This window comes from Vitis vinifera, chromosome 2 (genome assembly GCF_030704535.1).
Source record: "Vitis vinifera cultivar Pinot Noir 40024 chromosome 2, ASM3070453v1".
Lineage (NCBI taxonomy): Eukaryota > Viridiplantae > Streptophyta > Magnoliopsida > Vitales > Vitaceae > Vitis > Vitis vinifera.
In genome coordinates, this window is record NC_081806.1 from 3350804 (window position 1) to 3373492 (window position 22689).

At 35.0% G+C, this 22689-nt stretch overlaps 4 protein-coding genes across 7 annotated transcripts; 1 reads left to right on the forward strand and 3 right to left on the reverse strand.

Moving 5' to 3' along the window:
• Positions 1-2240: 2240 nt before the first annotated feature.
• LOC132255195 (methyl-CpG-binding domain-containing protein 13-like) lies at positions 2241-5514 on the reverse strand. The gene is made up of 4 exons (XM_059743084.1): positions 4757-5514; positions 4429-4575; positions 3534-3597; positions 2241-3434 (listed from the first exon to the last, which is right to left on the reverse strand). Exons 1-4 carry the CDS (start codon positions 4784-4786, stop codon positions 2569-2571), a joined length of 1107 nt encoding a protein of 368 aa, XP_059599067.1. The 5' UTR covers positions 4787-5514; the 3' UTR covers positions 2241-2568.
• Positions 5421-6602, forward strand: LOC132254882 (scarecrow-like protein 28). Its single transcript, XM_059741847.1, has 2 exons — positions 5421-5467; positions 5690-6602. Exons 1-2 carry the CDS (start codon positions 5421-5423, stop codon positions 6600-6602), a joined length of 960 nt encoding a protein of 319 aa, XP_059597830.1.
• Positions 6603-7007: 405 nt separating this feature from the next.
• On the reverse strand, positions 7008-9698 carry LOC132255196 (probable (S)-N-methylcoclaurine 3'-hydroxylase isozyme 2). Its single transcript, XM_059743087.1, has 2 exons — positions 8620-9698; positions 7008-7847 (listed from the first exon to the last, which is right to left on the reverse strand). The coding sequence occupies exons 1-2, from the start codon at positions 9694-9696 to the stop codon at positions 7242-7244; spliced, it is 1683 nt and encodes a 560-aa protein (XP_059599070.1). The 5' UTR covers positions 9697-9698; the 3' UTR covers positions 7008-7241.
• A 3147-nt stretch (positions 9699-12845) lies between these two features.
• Positions 12846-21726, reverse strand: LOC100263341 (methyl-CpG-binding domain-containing protein 13). 4 transcript variants are annotated; one of them, XM_010662761.3, is made up of 9 exons: positions 21490-21690; positions 19719-19884; positions 19251-19394; positions 19054-19155; positions 17485-17619; positions 15362-15457; positions 15034-15180; positions 14139-14202; positions 12846-14039 (listed from the first exon to the last, which is right to left on the reverse strand). In XM_010662761.3, the coding sequence occupies exons 3-9, from the start codon at positions 19287-19289 to the stop codon at positions 13174-13176; spliced, it is 1449 nt and encodes a 482-aa protein (XP_010661063.1). In that variant the 5' UTR covers positions 19290-19394; positions 19719-19884; positions 21490-21690; the 3' UTR covers positions 12846-13173. The 4 variants fall into 4 exon arrangements, with proteins under 4 accessions (XP_010661063.1, XP_010661051.1, XP_010661055.1 ...); XM_010662749.3 differs by lacking the exon at positions 19719-19884 and having other exon boundaries at positions 21490-21691; XM_010662753.3 differs by lacking the exons at positions 19251-19394; positions 19719-19884 and having other exon boundaries at positions 21490-21709.
• Positions 21727-22689: the final 963 nt, after the last annotated feature.

Sequence of the window (22689 nt, forward strand, 5' to 3'; positions counted from 1 at the left end):
GAAGTCCCAAATTTTTTTTAAAAGATAAAAAAAGTGGAGAATAGAGAGGATGTGAGTAATATCAAGATTCTTCACATTCTTCGTATTCTTGGTAATTTTTTAGTATTTTTTTATTTTGATTTTTACGGACATCCATTGTACACCCCCTGAATGTAATGAACCTATGTAAACAATATTCAAGTCATATGAAGTTCCAAAGAATTTTTAAGACTTCAAATATAATTATAACAACCACAAAAAAAAAAAAAAAACTTATTCTTTTACATATTTATATTTTGTCTTATTAGTAATATATCTAAGCTCTTACAGTAAATTAAATCAAATCATTTAAGTCAATTTTTATAATAACAATAAATTAACTTCCTTTTCTATTTCCATTCTTCTATACTAAAAATGTTAGAGGTTTCATCATTTTTTTTTAAATTACACATGATAACTTATTGTCATTATTTCTTTCATCTTGGTTCAATGTATAAATGACAAGAATCAAGATGACTCTAGGATAAAATAAAATCAAAACAATACATAATAAATCAAATATACTTCCACTGTCACATTATCTCAACAAAAGTTTTTCTCGGATTTCAATAAATTTTATATTTGTATCTTACAACAATAACAAATACCAAATAAATTGCAAACAAAATTTTCAGTCCAAATTCCCCACAAATTTTATTTCACATTTCAAAAAAATTCATATTACTAATTTACAATCAATCAAACACAAATAAAATACAAATATCATTACCACTCCAAAATCCTCCCTAAATCTCTTTACATTTTCAATGGTGACAAAATTAGCATATAAATTATTTTCAATGTTCAATTATGAATATAAACACATTATTTTTCATTAATGTGATCAATTCATAAATCTAACAAAAAACACGAAATATGATCGATACAATTTTGTAAAACACATCATCAATAATCACATTTTTTTTTCTTAATATAGAACTACTCAAATAATTACAACACAACCGCCTTTTGATTAACAAAAAATTATGTTGGTTTCAACTTTCTTTTTCTTCATACTTCAAGTCGTCTTCTTCTTCTTTTAGCTACGTCTTCAATTCGGGTCTTTAAACAAAAGAATTTAAAACTTAAAAACACCACCTTACAACTCCTAAACTAAAGATCAAATATGAAGAAAATGAGGTATATGAAGAGGAGAGGGGAAGGCGAGAATATCAGACTCTTGATTATCACACGCCTAACTTGAAAACACCGATAAACACTCGAAATATGAAAATGAAATATGGACAACAGAGGAGGATACGGAGAAGAGAGAGGGAAATCGGGAAGATGACACTCGTACAGGAAGAATTTTGCACTCGTACTGGAGGGGGAGGCCGCTCTCCAGGTACTCGGTTTCAGCCCGGATTTTTATTTTATTTTTTTTTCAATTTTCATTTGGACGGCTAAGATTAAACCTTTTTCATCCAATGAGCCAAATCAAATGGAGGCACGATACCTCCGGAGGCATTATAGATTTTTCCTATTGCCAAAGCTGATCAATGTGGACCTCATGAACCTTCTCTTTTGACTTGCTTGTCACATGACGTTTGCATATGCTTTCAAATGCAAGATGAGGCACACACATCTTCTATTAGAATTTTTTATTTTTTTTTAAGAATTATTTTTGGGATTTTTATGGTGGACTGAGGTTTCGTTGTTATCAAAACAAAGAAAGTCGATTTGAGTCAGCAGTCCAGATTGAGAAGGTTGGTGGGAAATGCAGTTATTGATTGATTCTTGGAAAAAACCATGGGGTTGATTTTGGATTTGAGGAGAGTGTATGCCATCTTGTTGCAACGGCAAAGCGTCTTTTGGCTTTTGGTTTAGATGTCAAAAAGGAGGGAAAGAAAAGAAACAAAGAGGAAAATGCCTTGAAGGAGGAAATAACTATTAGGTAATTTTCAGCATAATTCTTTGCTATTTATTTGCTTTTTTATAAATGCAAGGAAGATCAGCAGTGGCAATGAATACACTACCTGTCTCCACTCGATAAATAACCCAAAAGAGCGAAGAAAAAAGGACCACCTCTAGTGCATATCTGAAAGAAGAACTCTCAAGTCTTCCACCCATGTCAGTTGTAGGAAGTGTCTTTCATGGAAGCCTGTAACTTGACTGGCAGTGTAACACAAACAGTGGTGCCAATCCGCTCGATGCCCTAGCCATGTGTACAGACAGTTGTAAATACCCAGAATGCTTACTGTTCACCATGTGAAGTCTCATAGTTGAATTCTATGAACAGATTTCAGAGTCAGATAGCATTAATTGCCATTTTTCTTTTGTACAAATCAAAAAAGTGGCCAAAAAGTATAGAGGCACTGTTCTACCATGTCATCTTGACACAAAACAGAAAGAAACCTAAGATACTGAGCGTTTATAGCAAGCAGTGTTTCATCTAAAAGTTGATATTTGGCTCAAAAAGTTATATGGTTAGCATTGCTTCTAGTGGAAAAGCTAAGCCTCCTCCCCCCAACTAGTTTACCCTGGAAGGATATTCCTTGTTCCCCTCCAGGCTACATTGTCCATGACTGATTCCACTGCAACCGGGCAAGCTTACATTTCCTTGGGCAAAACTGATGGTTTTGAAGCAAAGTGCTGTCTGGGTACAGATTTTTCTTGTGCATCAAACTGGGAACTTGGTAAACCAAAATCTGGCAGTGTCAGGCTACTGTTCTGGGTGTGAGAAGAGTCAATTTGTTGCTGAAAGTAACCCTCAATTTCCAGATTATCTTCTATGGGTATAGCACCCGTGAGAGTTTTGAACGCAAATTCTAGGCATGGATCTGACCAGACATCCATAAAAGGGAAGTCCATTGGTGGCAGCTCCGGCTCATCACCAGTCTTTTTCCCTGTCTCCAGTTTCCCAGCTTCCTCTTCTTGAACAGCTTCATCTTCAAGATGCCTATTGTCTTTCTTTGATTGCTCTACATCTGATGGAGCTTCTATGGCTCTGGAAGCATGATGTCCAGGCTCTGCTTCTAGGACAACCTCAAGTTGACAGCATGCCGTATTGTCCAAACTGCCCATTACCACACCTAGAGCTGGAATTACTTCACTTTTACCAGAGATCTTATCTGCAACTGCAAGAGCCTGTTCGCTGGATCCTGAGTTGCCTACCAGGTCGGGTTTGAGCCCAGCAAGCCGTTTTGATGAACGGCAAGGCAAGTTACAGTCTTTGTTTTTTGATTTTCTCTTGGAACCTTTGTCCTTTTGCAGATCTGAATTCCTCCTACCAGAGCTTTTCTTAGATTCGGCATATTTTTCATTCTCCACCAGAAGCTTCTCTTGGAGAGTTTCAGTTGGGGGCTCCAAAGCAAACTTAGGTTTAGAAAATAGCTGCTTGGTTTGCCTTGAGCCCTGATTTTCTGGCAAGGATAAGTTGCTCATTTCAGAACTTCCTGTATCTGCAGAAGCAGTTGCTGCAATGCACGCACAAACAAACAGAATAAGAGTTTCATTATAAAATCGACTTCTTGTGACGTGATCACAACTTAAAATTAGTTATTTATTGACCAAACCTGAGAAAAGGCGTCGCCTGGTTTTCTGGTGCATTAATTTCTGCCTTTTAGCTCCAGGTGGTGGCTAATAACAGAAACATGTTCTCCAAAAGTTTAAAAAAAATGTAATACTTTATAATTTATAATAGAGAAGTAGTCCAAGCAATATTGGTTGCTGAGATGACTTGCCAAAGTAAAATAGTAATTTGAAACAGATGATGCATCAAGCTTGAGTAAGGCCCATCAGTTTTCACAAGATTCGTGAAAGGAACCTCTAGGAATAAGTTGTGGTCCTTGTGGAGGAAAAGTAGTCACCCAATGGTCTATTTTCAAATAGCATGCTTGAAATGACCTTGTAGCAGTGTTGAATGAACTAATAAAAGTAAAAGATAAGATGCAAGAAAGATTGTTTAAGTAATAAACAATTTTTAAAATTCGTGAGATAACATATCCCAATTTTATTAACTTCAAAATAAAATGCAATTAGTAAGAACTGTGGTAATTTCTAGATATTTAAATACTTGATCTTCTCTCAGCATACTCTAGCTTATTTGGTAGTTGCAAGATCTCTCTTCACTGAATCAGTTTTAACCATCTAATGTGCATGTTTTTTCTCTGAACATTCTCAAAGGCACCTAATGTGACAGCTGATATGGCATCACCAACATGGTAACATGACATTCCATTTTGGCATAGGGGGGCACATATTCATGCAGCACTGATGTGATGACATGGGTCAACTGTCTAGTAAAATAAGTTGGTAAAAGCATAGGTCAGCACAGTATTTTCCAACTCAATACTTCATACTTCCATTATGAATATCTTACACCTTAATGACAATATCAAAACAGGATGCCTAAGTAAAACAGCAAGAGAACTCTAATAAGTTCAGGTGCTTAGCAACATGTAAACTTACAGAGATCTCATCATTTGGCAATTCCGGAACATTGATGCACTTATTCTTTGGTTTGAATGCATGCCTACTAATCTCTCCAGTTTTTAGATAGCGAAAGACATCTTTTCTGGATCGGAAAACATACCCACTCACAGGATCCGTATAATACTGTAGCAAATTAGCAATTAAGTATCAATCCAAGTTCATTAAAAGATCCAGATCTGAAAATCTTTGGGTATAGAAATGAAAATTTAACTATAAATAGTTGAAAAATAATAATTCAGGCAAAGTAGGACATTTGAAGACATGCAGGCACGCAAGAGGCACAAACTAGATAAAAAATTAGTACCGGGTCTCTTCGGATTCCATTTTCATTCATTCTAATTTTGATTTCCTTTATCCACCCTGCTGGTAACCCATCCGCTGTAGACCTTTCAATTACAACCTAGATACAACTTGAAAGATCAGAGCTAAGTAACTGATTAAGAAAACGTAGTCACACAAAGTTCATAACTATGAATGTAATAAAAGAACACCATGAATCTGTCTGGAGCAAACATTCCTTGCAGTGTGCACACCTATACCTAGTTTCTTCTGTTTGGTTGTGCAATGTATGCACTTTCCAGTTATGCAATAGCAGCACATTTTTGTTTGAGTTAAATATGCACATGGTTGGAGGATCATCATAATGCCGCAATAAGAATGCAGTTAAATAAGAATTTCTAGGGAAGTATTATGTCAGGAACTGAAATTCAATTAAAGCATGTTCCATTTCTTGTTTTGATATGCCTTTTTTTTTTTTTTTCATTTTTCCTTTTTGTTCTTTTTGGGCTCCCCCAAAACTCTTGTCCACTGAGCCAGGTTTCAAAAGACTGGAGCATCCTCAATTTTTCTGATGGGTAATTGTTTTTTTTTTTCTTTTCTTTTCTTTTTCCTTTGTTGCTTTGTCTTTTCTTTTTCTCTTTTCTTGGATATTACAGAACCAAACCTGGAACTCCCCCATTCCCATTCCAATGGCTTGCCATTTGGATCAAGCCTTTGTCATAAGATTTGAAGAGTGGTTAAAGCATCTTCAAATTTTATGAAGCATTGGTCATTCTTTTCCCTTGTTTTCTAAGCACATCATTTTTTCTGGTTACTTCCTTTAACAGTAAATTGCTACTAATTATAACAAACAGAAGGAAATTAAATCTGTAAAAGTAATACCAAAGAAACACCTCTTTTCTCTTCAGTTGCAGACTAAGATACAATAAAGGCTTTGGTGAAGATTTCACTGAGGCAGGAGGGCATTATACTTGTGTTCTAATCCAATTCCAAAATTCATTCACTTCACATCCAATGAGATTCTGTTGAGGGCTTTTGAAGGAAAAGACAGGGTTCATATCATAGATTTCGACATTAAGCAAGGGCTTCAATGGCCTAGTTTGTTTCAGAGTTTGGCCTCTAGGACTAATCCCCCTAGCCACGTTAGAATCACTGGCGTAGGCGAGTCTAAACAAGAACTGAACGAAACAGGAGATAGGCTTGCAGGTTTTGCTGAAGCATTGAACCTTCCCTTTGAATTCCATCCGGTGGTGGACAGGTTGGAAGATGTGAGGCTGTGGATGCTTCATGTGAAGGACAAGGAAAGTGTGGCTGTGAACTGTATTTTCCAACTGCACAAGACTCTTTATGATGGCAGTGGAGGAGCCCTCAGGGACTTTCTAGGCCTAATCCGGAGCACAAACCCCAGTATTGTTCTTATGGCGGAGCAAGAAGCTGAGCACAATGAACTCAGCTTGGAAACAAGAGTTTCTAACTCACTGAGATACTACTCTGCCATATTTGATTCAATTGATTATAGTCTTCCATTGGATAGCCCAGTGAGGATGAAAGTAGAGGAGATGTTTGCTCGGGAAATTAGGAATATAATTGCATGTGAAGGAAGTGACAGGGTTGAAAGGCATGAAAGTTTCGAAAAGTGGAGGAGGCGGATGGAGCAAGGAGGGTTTCGATGCGTGGGGATCAGCGAAAGGGAAATGCTTCAGAGCCAAATGCTGTTGAAGATGTACTCCTGTGAGAATTATAGTGTTTCAAAGCGAGGCCAAGATGCGGCGCTTACCCTAAGTTGGCTAGATCAGCCTCTTTACACGGTCTCAGCATGGACTCAGGTGGATGTTGCAGGCAGCTCTTCCTCTTTTTCTCTGCCAAGTTGATCCGGACGGGGTTCTTCTTCTTCATACATACCATCACTTTACATTCCATTTTCGCATACGAAAGGGAAACTAAATTCTTTGTAGGTAGAAGAAGCATTTCATTCTTTCATTCTTTGGTTGCAGATAAGATTTCAGTCTGATAGGCAAGAACCAATTTCTACAGATACAGTAGCTTGATACGGATGTCAGTTCTTCTCAGGCCAGAGTTCTAGGTTTCAGTCCTTAGTATTTGTTGTCAATTTGTTTTTATTCTTTGATTCTTTACGTATGGTGAAATTCTTTCTTAGTCATGTATGCCGAAATTCATTTTTAGTCATATGTAATTCTATTTATTTATTTATTTTCATCACTTGTCAGGAGGATCATTCTGTTCTGAACCATGTAGTTGGGAATTGGATCACCATATATGAAATGATTTCATTTGATTTGTGTTCGAATACTCATTCATTATCTTCTCACATATCTCATAGTTTTTGTTCTACAAGCTTGATGTCACATTGAGATCCTCATAAAAGTAGAAGTAAAACAATCCAAAATATAGAAATATACCAGCTACAATTTTGAGTACCGTTTTTTCAACAGCAACTGACATAGATATTATAAGTATGGAAATCAATGAAAATGAAGAGCTTCTCTTGATCATTTTCGAACTTTAGGAATGATGAGTAGAGGTTGTTCCTTCTGCAATGTTACACCGAACTTATCGTTCATGTCTAGCTCATCTGGAGTGGTTCCATTTGGAAGAGACCAATCAAAGAAATGGGTCAAGGAGGCAAGAATCAAAGGAAGAAGCCTTGCAGCCATGGGCAGACCAGGGCATATTCTCCTTCCAGCACCAAAGGGTATGAATTCTAGATTATTCCCTTTGAAGTCTACAGCTGAGTTGAGGAAGCGCTCTGGTTTAAACACTAGAGGGTCTTCCCAATTCATGGGGTCTCTCCCAATTGCCCAGGCATTTACCCATATTTGAGAGTCCTTTGGAATGGTATAATTCATAACTTCACATGAGACTGATGCACGGCGAGGAAGGAGCAATGGTGCCGAGGGGTGCAGCCTCAGGGTTTCTTTGACACAGGCTTGGAGGTATGGTAGGTGAGGTAGATCAGATGCTTTTGGCAGATTATCACTGATTTCTCTTGCAAGTTCTTCATGGACTTTCTTCATGGATTCTGGACTTTTTATCAGTTCTGCCATTGCCCACTCCAATGTTGAACTACTGGTGTCTGCCCCTGCAGTAAGCAACTCCTGCCAATACATGACAACCATCAAAACAGTATTCTACTGACTATATATATACATGTATGCTAAACCAGTAGCTGGGTAAGGCCAACAAGTACTAGAACATGCAAAAAAGAACTATTGAATTAAAATAACTAAGTTCCCACAAGAAGAAAAAATGGAGGCAAGGTCATCACCTCCTGTCATTACTTTTATCATATATACCAGCCATCACCAAAGGCAATAAATTAAAACCGAAACAAAGGAAGGGTGGGGGTAGAAAGAGGTGGAATAAGTGAAATGTGAAGCTATCACTGAGAGTTTCGCAGAATGATTCATGAACCACAGGAGGCACACCGGAGTTTGCAGGGTTCATATCCTAACAATTAGAGCTGTAAATGGTCTATCAAATGTTGAACTGTAAAGGTCAGTTTGGTTCAACTTGGATCAATCTCAAGAACTTGTTCATTGGCCTGATCTGTAAAGCAGATCCATGCCTCAGTCTTAACTCTTATAACTGTAAGAAGTCTATGTGCATCCCAAAATTACTGATATATGTCTCCCCTATATAAAATTTGAGTATTTCATTATCTTCCCTATTGGTTTATGCTATCACAACCGCACAGCTCCTTAAAAACTGTTTAGATGCCAAACTATTTAAATTATGTAGTAGTTCTGTGAGGAAATCTTTGACCAAATTTATGGACCCTTATGTTTGTTTTTAACCTCTACGGATCGGGTTTTCAACAGGTTTTCAATAGGTTAGTTTCTGTATGAGAGAGGAGGAGAGAGAGAGAACCATGAACAATTGATTGATTTGATCATCCGAGTAGCCGCTGCGGATCAGAATATTCAAGAAGTCCTGCTTGCTTGGGTCATCGCTTGCACCTTCTCTTCTCTCTCTGATGACAGACTCCCACATAGAACAAATCCTTGCAATCAGCTCCTTGGTCTTCTTGTTCAGACCTTGAAGATCCAATCCACTGAAAATTAAATAAAAATCATCCAAATTCGGAGCAGCCATGGCCATCACCATTTTCCTTACAAGTCCTTTCATGCCTCCATCCTTATTATCATCCTCAAAGCTGATAAAATCTCTGGACATAAGAACAGTAGTCAGGGTATTAAGTACAGTAGCAAACACCACTTCTCCAACTTTCATCACCTCCCCCTCCTTTGTGCTCACAAATCTCACCATCTCCATCACCTTCTTCTCTCCCACCCATGCTTGAGACTCCATTACTTTGGTTGAGAAAAGTTCAGCCCTACAAACTGTCCTTAGATTCTTCCATGCACCATTGCACTCAACTGCCCATCCAAGAGACATGGGGTTGATTTCAGAATTCTTGGCTGGTACTGCGTGAGGAACATATCTACCAGATAGAACACGATCATGTGTCTTGAGAATTTCCATGGCGGCGGAGGATGTTGATGCCACCACCAAGATTTGGGATCCGAGTCTTAGCGAGATGAGAGGACCATAGGACTGGCTAAAGCGAGCTAAACTGATGTGAGGCATGTTTCCCAGATGCAAAAGATTGCCTAAGATTGGCCATGGAGAAGGTCCTGGTGGGAGTGGTGGAGATTTGAGCGAAGATGAATCTTTTAAAAGCTTTAGGATGAGAAAGACCAGAAGTGGGAGGAGGAGGAGGAAAGGCAAGAAGACATCGAAGAAGCTGGTTCCTTCTGCTAACATGGCTACCATGAATTCGATTGGGATGAGGAGGGAAAGTAACAAAGTTATCCCTAATTCTCTGAATCTCCTCTCCAGTGATGAAAACTGACATAAGTTGACCAGGATATTGCTTGGGGTCATGCTACGATACCCACCTTTTTGGCCGATAGAGTTAAGTGGCAGACAAGGTGAATAAAACATTAAAAAAAAAAACCAATTCTTCGGTTTAACCAACCTTACTAATCACCACACATTGTTATCATCTATTATAATAATCAATTATAAAATCTGTTGAAATGTTTAATATAATAATTACCTTTTGAGAATTTTTTTATGGAGTAGAAAAATAAAGAAAATTTTAGAAAGACAAATTACAATTTATTTATTTTTGTAATATAAAGTGATAAATCCAAGAGGTAAAGAAAAAAAAAATAATTTTAAAATAAACTATAAATTCTAAAAAAATCATTTGGTGATATAATTTATAAATTAAGGAAAAATAATTTTATTTTATTTTAACTTCAAAATTATTTGTTAAAAAAATTGGATGAATATTTGAAGTGTGAAAAACAATATAATTGGTTTATGAAGTGAAAAAATATTGAATAATTTCAATGAATAGTAAGTGAAATTAGATTTTTTTTTATAAAAATGAGAAAAATAGAAATAAATTTAAATAAGTATATATTATCTTAAAATTAAAATAGTTATGTACTAATTATTAATTCAAAAATATATGAATAAATTAATTTTTAGCATTCAAATTTAATTACAAAAAAGATTGGTTGAAATATGGAAAATATATATATATAAATATAATTACTAACAATATGGAAATCAACACACCTCGCTAATTTTTTTAATAAATTTCGATTTTATATTTTTTAGTCATCCATTGAACACCCCTAAATGTAATGAACTTGTCTAAATAATTTTCAAGTTATGTGAAATCGCAAAAAAAATTTAAAAGTTCATAAAAGTGGAGAATGGGGAGGTTCGTACCCTTATTAATTTTTTAGTATTTTTGGATTTTGATTTTTTCGAGCATCCATTGAACACCCTCTAAGTGTAATGAACCTATCTAAACAATATCCCAACTATATGAAGTCCCAAATTTTTTTTAAAAGATAAAAAAAGTGGAGAATAGAGAGGATGTGAGTAATATCAAGATTCTTCACATTCTTCGTATTCTTGGTAATTTTTTAGTATTTTTTTATTTTGATTTTTACGGACATCCATTGTACACCCCCTGAATGTAATGAACCTATGTAAACAATATTCAAGTCATATGAAGTTCCAAAGAATTTTTAAGACTTCAAATATAATTATAACAACCACAAAAAAAAAAAAAAAAAAAAAAACTTATTCTTTTACATATTTATATTTTGTCTTATTAGTAATATATCTAAGCTCTTACAGTAAATTAAATCAAATCATTTAAGTCAATTTTTATAATAACAATAAATTAACTTCCTTTTCTATTTCCATTCTTCTATACTAAAAATGTTAGAGGTTTCATCATTTTTTTTTAAATTACACATGATAACTTATTGTCATTATTTCTTTCATCTTGGTTCAATGTATAAATGACAAGAATCAAGATGACTCTAGGATAAAATAAAATCAAAACAATACATAATAAATCAAATATACTTCCACTGTCACATTATCTCAACAAAAGTTTTTCTCGGATTTCAATAAATTTTATATTTGTATCTTACAACAATAACAAATACCAAATAAATTGCAAACAAAATTTTCAGTCCAAATTCCCCACAAATTTTATTTCACATTTCAAAAAAATTCATATTACTAATTTACAATCAATCAAACACAAATAAAATACAAATATCATTACCACTCCAAAATCCTCCCTAAATCTCTTTACATTTTCAATGGTGACAAAATTAGCATATAAATTATTTTCAATGTTCAATTATGAATATAAACACATTATTTTTCATTAATGTGATCAATTCATAAATCTAACAAAAAACACGAAATATGATCGATACAATTTTGTAAAACACATCATCAATAATCACATTTTTTTTTCTTAATATAGAACTACTCAAATAATTACAACACAACCGCCTTTTGATTAACAAAAAATTATGTTGGTTTCAACTTTCTTTTTCTTCATACTTCAAGTCGTCTTCTTCTTCTTTTAGCTACGTCTTCAATTCGGGTCTTTAAACAAAAGAATTTAAAACTTAAAAACACCACCTTACAACTCCTAAACTAAAGATCAAATATGAAGAAAATGAGGTATATGAAGAGGAGAGGGGAAGGCGAGAATATCAGACTCTTGATTATCACACGCCTAACTTGAAAACACCGATAAACACTCGAAATATGAAAATGAAATATGGACAACAGAGGAGGATACGGAGAAGAGAGAGGGAAATCGGGAAGATGACACTCGTACAGGAAGAATTTTGCACTCGTACTGGAGGGGGAGGCCGCTCTCCAGGTACTCGGTTTCAGCCCGGATTTTTATTTTATTTTTTTTTCAATTTTCATTTGGACGGCTAAGATTAAACCTTTTTCATCCAATGAGCCAAATCAAATGGAGGCACGATACCTCCGGAGGCATTATAGATTTTTCCTATTGCCAAAGCTGATCAATGTGGACCTCATGAACCTTCTCTTTTGACTTGCTTGTCACATGACGTTTGCATATGCTTTCAAATGCAAGATGAGGCACACACATCTTCTATTAGAATTTTTTATTTTTTTTTAAGAATTATTTTTGGGATTTTTATGGTGGACTGAGGTTTCGTTGTTATCAAAACAAAGAAAGTCGATTTGAGTCAGCAGTCCAGATTGAGAAGGTTGGTGGGAAATGCAGTTATTGATTGATTCTTGGAAAAAACCATGGGGTTGATTTTGGATTTGAGGAGAGTGTATGCCATCTTGTTGCAACGGCAAAGCGTCTTTTGGCTTTTGGTTTAGATGTCAAAAAGGAGGGAAAGAAAAGAAACAAAGAGGAAAATGCCTTGAAGGAGGAAATAACTATTAGGTAATTTTCAGCATAATTCTTTGCTATTTATTTGCTTTTTTATAAATGCAAGGAAGATCAGCAGTGGCAATGAATACACTACCTGTCTCCACTCGATAAATAACCCAAAAGAGCGAAGAAAAAAGGACCACCTCTAGTGCATATCTGAAAGAAGAACTCTCAAGTCTTCCACCCATGTCAGTTGTAGGAAGTGTCTTTCATGGAAGCCTGTAACTTGACTGGCAGTGTAACACAAACAGTGGTGCCAATCCGCTCGATGCCCTAGCCATGTGTACAGACAGTTGTAAATACCCAGAATGCTTACTGTTCACCATGTGAAGTCTCATAGTTGAATTCTATGAACAGATTTCAGAGTCAGATAGCATTAATTGCCATTTTTCTTTTGTACAAATCAAAAAAGTGGCCAAAAAGTATAGAGGCACTGTTCTACCATGTCATCTTGACACAAAACAGAAAGAAACCTAAGATACTGAGCGTTTATAGCAAGCAGTGTTTCATCTAAAAGTTGATATTTGGCTCAAAAAGTTATATGGTTAGCATTGCTTCTAGTGGAAAAGCTAAGCCTCCTCCCCCCAACTAGTTTACCCTGGAAGGATATTCCTTGTTCCCCTCCAGGCTACATTGTCCATGACTGATTCCACTGCAACCGGGCAAGCTTACATTTCCTTGGGCAAAACTGATGGTTTTGAAGCAAAGTGCTGTCTGGGTACAGATTTTTCTTGTGCATCAAACTGGGAACTTGGTAAACCAAAATCTGGCAGTGTCAGGCTACTGTTCTGGGTGTGAGAAGAGTCAATTTGTTGCTGAAAGTAACCCTCAATTTCCAGATTATCTTCTATGGGTATAGCACCCGTGAGAGTTTTGAACGCAAATTCTAGGCATGGATCTGACCAGACATCCATAAAAGGGAAGTCCATTGGTGGCAGCTCCGGCTCATCACCAGTCTTTTTCCCTGTCTCCAGTTTCCCAGCTTCCTCTTCTTGAACAGCTTCATCTTCAAGATGCCTATTGTCTTTCTTTGATTGCTCTACATCTGATGGAGCTTCTATGGCTCTGGAAGCATGATGTCCAGGCTCTGCTTCTAGGACAACCTCAAGTTGACAGCATGCCGTATTGTCCAAACTGCCCATTACCACACCTAGAGCTGGAATTACTTCACTTTTACCAGAGATCTTATCTGCAACTGCAAGAGCCTGTTCGCTGGATCCTGAGTTGCCTACCAGGTCGGGTTTGAGCCCAGCAAGCCGTTTTGATGAACGGCAAGGCAAGTTACAGTCTTTGTTTTTTGATTTTCTCTTGGAACCTTTGTCCTTTTGCAGATCTGAATTCCTCCTACCAGAGCTTTTCTTAGATTCGGCATATTTTTCATTCTCCACCAGAAGCTTCTCTTGGAGAGTTTCAGTTGGGGGCTCCAAAGCAAACTTAGGTTTAGAAAATAGCTGCTTGGTTTGCCTTGAGCCCTGATTTTCTGGCAAGGATAAGTTGCTCATTTCAGAACTTCCTGTATCTGCAGAAGCAGTTGCTGCAATGCACGCACAAACAAACAGAATAAGAGTTTCATTATAAAATCGACTTCTTGTGACGTGATCACAACTTAAAATTAGTTATTTATTGACCAAACCTGAGAAAAGGCGTCGCCTGGTTTTCTGGTGCATTAATTTCTGCCTTTTAGCTCCAGGTGGTGGCTAATAACAGAAACATGTTCTCCAAAAGTTTAAAAAAAATGTAATACTTTATAATTTATAATAGAGAAGTAGTCCAAGCAATATTGGTTGCTGAGATGACTTGCCAAAGTAAAATAGTAATTTGAAACAGATGATGCATCAAGCTTGAGTAAGGCCCATCAGTTTTCACAAGATTCGTGAAAGGAACCTCTAGGAATAAGTTGTGGTCCTTGTGGAGGAAAAGTAGTCACCCAATGGTCTATTTTCAAATAGCATGCTTGAAATGACCTTGTAGCAGTGTTGAATGAACTAATAAAAGTAAAAGATAAGATGCAAGAAAGATTGTTTAAGTAATAAACAATTTTTAAAATTCGTGAGATAACATATCCCAATTTTATTAACTTCAAAATAAAATGCAATTAGTAAGAACTGTGGTAATTTCTAGATATTTAAATACTTGATCTTCTCTCAGCATACTCTAGCTTATTTGGTAGTTGCAAGATCTCTCTTCACTGAATCAGTTTTAACCATCTAATGTGCATGTTTTTTCTCTGAACATTCTCAAAGGCACCTAATGTGACAGCTGATATGGCATCACCAACATGGTAACATGACATTCCATTTTGGCATAGGGGGGCACATATTCATGCAGCACTGATGTGATGACATGGGTCAACTGTCTAGTAAAATAAGTTGGTAAAAGCATAGGTCAGCACAGTATTTTCCAACTCAATACTTCATACTTCCATTATGAATATCTTACACCTTAATGACAATATCAAAACAGGATGCCTAAGTAAAACAGCAAGAGAACTCTAATAAGTTCAGGTGCTTAGCAACATGTAAACTTACAGAGATCTCATCATTTGGCAATTCCGGAACATTGATGCACTTATTCTTTGGTTTGAATGCATGCCTACTAATCTCTCCAGTTTTTAGATAGCGAAAGACATCTTTTCTGGATCGGAAAACATACCCACTCACAGGATCCGTATAATACTGTAGCAAATTAGCAATTAAGTATCAATCCAAGTTCATTAAAAGATCCAGATCTGAAAATCTTTGGGTATAGAAATGAAAATTTAACTATAAATAGTTGAAAAATAATAATTCAGGCAAAGTAGGACATTTGAAGACATGCAGGCACGCAAGAGGCACAAACTAGATAAAAAATTAGTACCGGGTCTCTTCGGATTCCATTTTCATTCATTCTAATTTTGATTTCCTTTATCCACCCTGCTGGTAACCCATCCGCTGTAGACCTTTCAATTACAACCTAGATACAACTTGAAAGATCAGAGCTAAGTAACTGATTAAGAAAACGTAGTCACACAAAGTTCATAACTATGAATGTAATAAAAGAACACCATGAATCTGTCTGGAGCAAACATTCCTTGCAGTGTGCACACCTATACCTAGTTTCTTCTGTTTGGTTGTGCAATGTATGCACTTTCCAGTTATGCAATAGCAGCACATTTTTGTTTGAGTTAAATATGCACATGGTTGGATGATCATCATAATGCCGCAATAAGAATGCAGTTAAATAAGAATTTCTAGAGAAGTATTATGTCAGGAACTGAAATTCAATTAAAGCATATTCCATTTCTTGTTTTGATATGCCTTTTTCTTTTTTTTCCCTTTTTGTTCTTTTTGGGCTCCCCCAAAACTCTTGTCCACTGAGCCAGGTTTCAAAAGACTGGAGCATCCTCAATTTTTCTGATGGGTAATTGTTTTTTTTTTTCTTTTCTTTTCTTTTTCCTTTGTTGCTTTGTCTTTTCTTTTTCTCTTTTCTTGGATATTACAGAACCAAACCTGGAACTCCCCCATTCCCATTCCAATGGCTTGCCATTTGGATCAAGCCTTTGTCATAAGATTTGAAGAGTGGTTAAAGCATCTTCAAATTTTATGAAGCATTGGTCATTCTTTTCCCTTGTTTTTCTAAGCACATCATTTTTTCTGGTTACTTCCTTTAACAGTAAATTGCTACTAATTATAACAAACAGAAGGAAATTAAATCTGTAAAAGTAATACCAAAGAAACACCTCTTTTTTCTTCAGTTGCAGACTAAGATACAATAAAGGCTTTGGTGAAGATTTCACTGAGGCAGGAGGGCATTATACTTGTGTTCTAATCCCTGATACAACCCTAGGATGGCCTAGAAGAAAATATCCTGGGCATTTGAGAGCTATGTAGTAAAAGCATGCCTGGCATAAAGGGATTACTGAGAGAAGTGAGATGAGTTCTGCAGTGGGGCCACCTCACATAGAATTTTTCCACAATAAGGATATAATAAGGCAGCTTCAGCAATTACTCAGGTTCTCTGCAGGATGAACTCTCAACTCAAATGCATTAATGACTGAAATCAGGGAAGAGCACAAGATGCTGAATTTGAAATATTCAAGTCCAGAAAAATCTTTAAAGACCAGAAAAAAGATTCAGATCATGATGGCCTGCTGTAGTAATAAAATAAAATTCAGATCATGATGGCCTGCTGTAGTAATAAAATAAATTCAGATCATGATGGCCTGCAGTAGTAACAAATTGTTTCAAACTGCAAGTTTGATTAGAAGGGCAAAGATTGAATTAGTTGTTCAAACGAGAGCTGTGCAGTAGCAGATCTTGCATGCAGTGCAAATCCAGAGTGACTGATTGTTTTATGCATGTCTAAAAGTTGGAGAGAAGTGATGAGCTTATTAAGAATGGGAAAAACATTTTATCATATGAGCAAACACTTCATGATAGGCCATTTTCAGATGAGATAAGGAAGACAGCTTTCAAAACCAACTCTTTAAATGCCTCCGGTCCTCAATGGCATTCAAAATGACAGGACATCAATAGGTGGACAAAAATATTTCTCCAATACTGTCAAGCATTTCTGTAGTTGATCATATTTGCAACTTTCAAAGTTAGTGGAATGGAATTGTGAAAATTCAAAGGAATATCAAATTTGCTCCTCAACAGGATTTTTAGAGGCTGAAGTTTAGAATTTTAGTTTGCTACTGCTTACCTCATTTCTGAGGTAATTCTTTTGTCAAGGTGTTGCCTGTCACGTATTGAGATATTCAGGTCCCATTGTTCTTAATTCAGTCTTTCTTTCTTGGCTGTCATTCTGATGAGTTCTGATTTTTTTATCAAAAAGGCCTGTAATAATTTCTTATGAAATAAACAGCATCATACAGAGTACAGATATTTTTAAACCTGAGTAGAATGAGCATGCCAGTTAAGAATAAGATATCGATTCAATATGTACCTACCAAAAACAAGGATATTGATTCATAGCTTTGCATATATTGTGGAACAAACCTTGCCTAAAGAAGGCATGCCAGGTCCAACTTTCTTCTGTCTTGATGTGCAACTATTGTGCTTTATGGTTTTGAGATATCGGAACACATCTGGCTTGGAATAGAATCTGTATCCAGTTGATGGATCAAGATAACACTGCAAGAAGAGACACTCACATTAGAATAGTAAGCAAAACGTTTATAAATGAAAAGAAAAGTTCCTGAAGGGTCATGAAGCTTAAATATATTTATTTGTGGTCAGGTAAATCCCAACAATGAGAGATGTGTTGGAAACAGTAAATATAGTCACAGAATAAGGTGGGTGGCAGAGAAGAAAAGGAATGAAAGTTTTGTCTGCAAACAACACTTTACTTTTTAGGTAGGCTAGTGGAGACTTTGGCAATTGATGCTGCTATGTTTTGATCTCATTTCAAGCTTGAAATTAATTTGCAGAAAAGTGGGATCATTCCTGTTAGTGAGGTACAGAGGGTGGAGTCTACTTTTATGCACCCTTCTTTAGGCACTATTAATATAATTGCTTTTACATATATATATAAAGAGAGAGAGAGAGAGAGGTACAGAGGATGAAGAGATTCATCTCCTACTTCAGTTGCAAAGTTGGGAGCCTTCCTACCACGCACTTGGGCTTTCCTTTGGGCGTGACTCACAAATTTTGTGCAGTGTGGGACTTGGTAGAGGTTGGAAGGAGATTAACCTTTTGAAAGAAGCAATACTTGTCATCATTAAGAGCATGCTATCAAGCTTTCTAGTATAGTTCATGTCCTAATTTTTTATTTCCAGGAAAGTGTGAATCATATTAGAAAAGATACAAAGAGATATTTTAGAGGAAGAGTCATTTAGAGGAGAATAAGGTGCAACTGGTGAATTGGATAGCCAGATGCAATGATAAAAAGCTTGGAGGGCTGGGAATCAGTCGGATGCTCTAAATACTGCTTGGGAAATGAATGTGGATATTTGCTTATGACAGAGACAGAGGAAGATCATGCAAGGCAAGTTTGAAGAGTTGAATTGGGTTGGTGCACACCCGAGGTTAGAGAGACTTTCAGTGTGGGATTCTGTAGAAGATAATGGGAAAATCTTTATTCTGATCAGGTTGAGGATCAGTTTCCGTGGCTCATAGGCAGAAGGAGAGGATAGTTTGTGTGAACAGAGAAAAAGAAGGGGGGATTCCAAGTGAAATCTCCGTAATTCTTTATACACCATGAATGCAGAGCTATTCCCTGCACAAGAAATGTGGGGTACCAGATTTAGTTTTTGTATTGTTAAAGAAGAATCAGATATCACATTCTTATCCACTGTAATAGAATTGCCAAATCAGACAATTGTGGGACATGTTATTGACTATGTTTTGGTTGCAGTCCTGTTATGATGGAAGATTCAGGGACTGGACAAACATCAGAGGAAGGTATGACAAATGGCTCCAGTTTTCTCTCTTGCTGCCTCTTGTATTCCCCCTATGGACAGAGGATGTGCCTTCCTTTTGTTAAGCAATTTTAATATATCTTTTGTTTGCCAATAAAAAAGAAACAAGTATAGTTACATAATCCCTCAATATTATGAAGCTTAATACCTTGTATTGTTTACCAACACATGAACCACTCCGTTGAGTTTTCAACTCGAGGATCCAGCCATTAGGTAACCAGTCAGGGAATTTTTTTGTTTTAATTCCAAGCTGTGAATAATAATAATCAATCAAATAAAAAATTAGAAACAAAACGAGTAAAGAAAGAGCCAAAGAAGTACAGAATCTTCAAACTCCAAACTCACTGGCATTATTTTGTTTTGTGAACGCCTTTTATTAAGCATATTGATTGGTTGAGAAGTATCACAATGAATGCTTCCCCTTTTAACATAGCGGATGATGTCATTCTTGGAAAAGAACTTTTGCCCAGTTTTTGAATTAAAGTAATACTGCAAGAGCCAAGTATGATGAGTATGTAGCAGCTCTGCCAGCAAACTACCATGTTTTCCAGTTTGGTAATAGTTTCTTTGATCATAATCCTTCACACTACTCTTACCACTCACTTTCTTACTAAGGAAACATGCATTTCTAACTAGATGTAAAAAAATATCAAATTAAGTTAACTTAATTAATTAAATCAAAATGAAAATAATATTAAAAAAAATTGCTTCAACATGAAAAGAATGGTGAAGTTGCGAACTATATAATGAAATTAATAAAAAAATTATTCTCTTTAAGATGAAAAAGCTTTCCAGATGACTGAGGAGATTTACCTGTTTGGTATAGAGGTGTACCAGCTGTACAAGATGAGCAAACCTCTATTTCTAGATCATTAACTTAAAATCACCTCGATCACACTGTAACGATTCAACGTGTTTGACATGGTTTAACTTTATGATCTAGAAACAGACACTTCTTAATGCATTCTGGTTTGTTTTCCTATAAACAAAAAAACAGAAAAAGGAAAAAAAGAAAATCACATTGTAATGATACAAAAAACTGATCAGACACCATAAAGTTCCAGAGGATCCCTTGAGAGTACCGCCACATATTTTTTTGTTAAATATTGCCATTTTTTTACATTTTTAGCCAAACAGTTTCAAAAGAGAACTCATTCCATGTGACTGCTCTAGCAAAATGTGGTATACATGCCTATCCAAAAAACTTCTACAATTGGATTTTCACATATTCCAATTTTGAACTAAATAAAAAATTGAATGTTTCCAAATCTCTTTAATATTTGTATAAACTTAGTTTTCATTGGGGAAATTGTACAAGTGGACTGCCATTGGTTGATGGTGTATTTGACAATATAAATATTAAGTGCACATTTGGATACACTTCCCATTTTCTATTGTTACTTATCTTTTGTTTAAAATTTTTAAAATTTGAAAATGTGAAATTTTTTTGATACTTCAATGTTTTTAAACAATTTTTAGAAATCATTATCCTTTGAATTTTTAGAAGTCATTATCTTTTGAAGGTAAGTTTCAATGAGTTCTTGCATTTTTTATAAAACATAGTAACATTTTCTGTTTTTAGAAACAAAAAACAAAAACTACATTCCAACAACACCTAAGTAATTGAATTAAAATTACTTGGTAAAACAAAATTTTCCATCATTCATTAACATTAGGATCATCCAAAATGTCAAAACAAATTCCAACACCCCAAATGAAATAAATGGACAACTTTCTAATTTATTGCATCTAACATTCTTTCCCAAATATCATTGTTCCGTTGCAATATCATCCAACCCTTAAAACATTGCCACATTCAAGTTAACTCACTATAACCTCCATTCAAACTTTCTTTTAAGGTTGTCATCCAACAAAGTTGTTTGTTTTCTCCATCTGCCAACAGTATTCAATCATCCAAATGAAAGGCAATATGGATTTATGAGTGTTCTATGGAAATCTCCATGGCATTGCCAAAAATAAAATGTAAAAAACCAATGAGATATTTAAGATGCAAGTTAACACCATTTAGATTAGTTTTCAGATACGGCTCCCATTTCCGTCATCCAGAAACAGTAATTATCCAAGAATAGTAGCATAAATACCAGATTGATTAATACTGACTCAAACTTTCTACAATCAAATCATCCTTTCTTCCCACAAGCCAAGACACATGAATGGTAGGGTTTGAAAACCAGTGAAAAGACAAAATTACATAAAGGGTAATGGCATGAGTTAATTCATAAATCAGCGAACTGTAACAAATCAATCACAAAAACCGCGAACATTGAATGACAGTAGTCAATTCCTCTAATATTTGTAAAATTAGTTGTTCCATCTACCATTGCCACTTCAGAGGCCATAAAGTTTCAGCTTCAACATTCAGACCAAAGATAACTAACCAAAGCCCTAAAGCTACGTTCTCCGTTCAGCAACTGAGAAAACGTATGAAAAATAAAAAATAAAAAAGATATTGTAATCTATAAACATTATTTCTTTCCTTTCCCTCACTTTCCAATCAACCAAACAGATTTCACTTAAAAATAAATAAATAAATAAATAAAAGCATCGAATAGAGTAATCTCACCTTAACGTTCCGGCCATTCTTTGCCAGTTTGACTTGTACCGTCCATCCCTCTGGAATCCAGTCCGGCGAATTCTCAACCATGATATCGCCGGAAAAATACGCTGTCCTCCGACGAACAAATGTCTTTCTCTCTCACACAGTTGAGCACAACCTCCACACACAGGGAAGTCACTAGTCAAAACGCGGCGTTTTGGGAGTCTACAATTTGATAAGTCGGTTTGGGTTACTATTTTTTTTGTTTTTTGGATGTTTATGATTTTGTCATAATATGTTTTTGAAATATTTGGTTAAATAGGATGAAATAATCTGTAATCCGTCTTTTATATATATTTTTAAAAAAAATATTTTTGATATAAATACTTTTTACTATTTTAAATATTTACAAGTATATTTTCAAGTAAAATATTATTTTTATAAGAAAATAAAAAAAGTAATTTTATCAAATAAAACAAAAATGATAAAAGAATTAAATTTCAAAAATTGGATTTTGACTTACCTTTTAATCAAATAAAACCAAATAGGGTAATATCAAAATAGTTTTAAAAATATAGGGTTATTTGATTAAAAGGTAAGTCAAAATCCACGGTTAGTCGAGGTGCGCGTAATCTGGTCCGGACATCCATGGTTATAAAAAATAAAAATAAAAAATATTACCCTATTTGGAAAAAAAAGGTGAAAATTTTGATATATATATATATATACAAATTTTCATATTAATTCATAAGTTATTTTCCAAAATACTTCATTCTCCATTTAAAATATCTTATTTTGATGACATGACAAAATCTTAATTTTATAATTTGAAAAAAAAAAAGTTACTATTCAATTCATTTGTATAAAAAATAAAAAATGGAATTTTAGTATAACAATAAATATTATTTTTTTTAAAGTCTATTTGAAAAAATAAATAAATTTAAAACGAGAAAAAAAATTATTTTAAATTTTAAAGTCATACATTCAGTTTTTATATTTGTCATATTTTTTCTTTTTTAAAAATTAAAATAAATGAATGCTTTCCCTATTTAAAATATATCCTCAATTTATTCTAAAAAATAATTTGATGTAATTATAGGAGGTTTTCATAAAGTGTTTAAAATTATTTAAAAAATATAGGGAATATTTTGATATTTTTGGTATCGTATGCAAGTGTACAAGATTTAAACTTTCAAATAGAATTTTAACTTTTTGAAGCAATGAGCA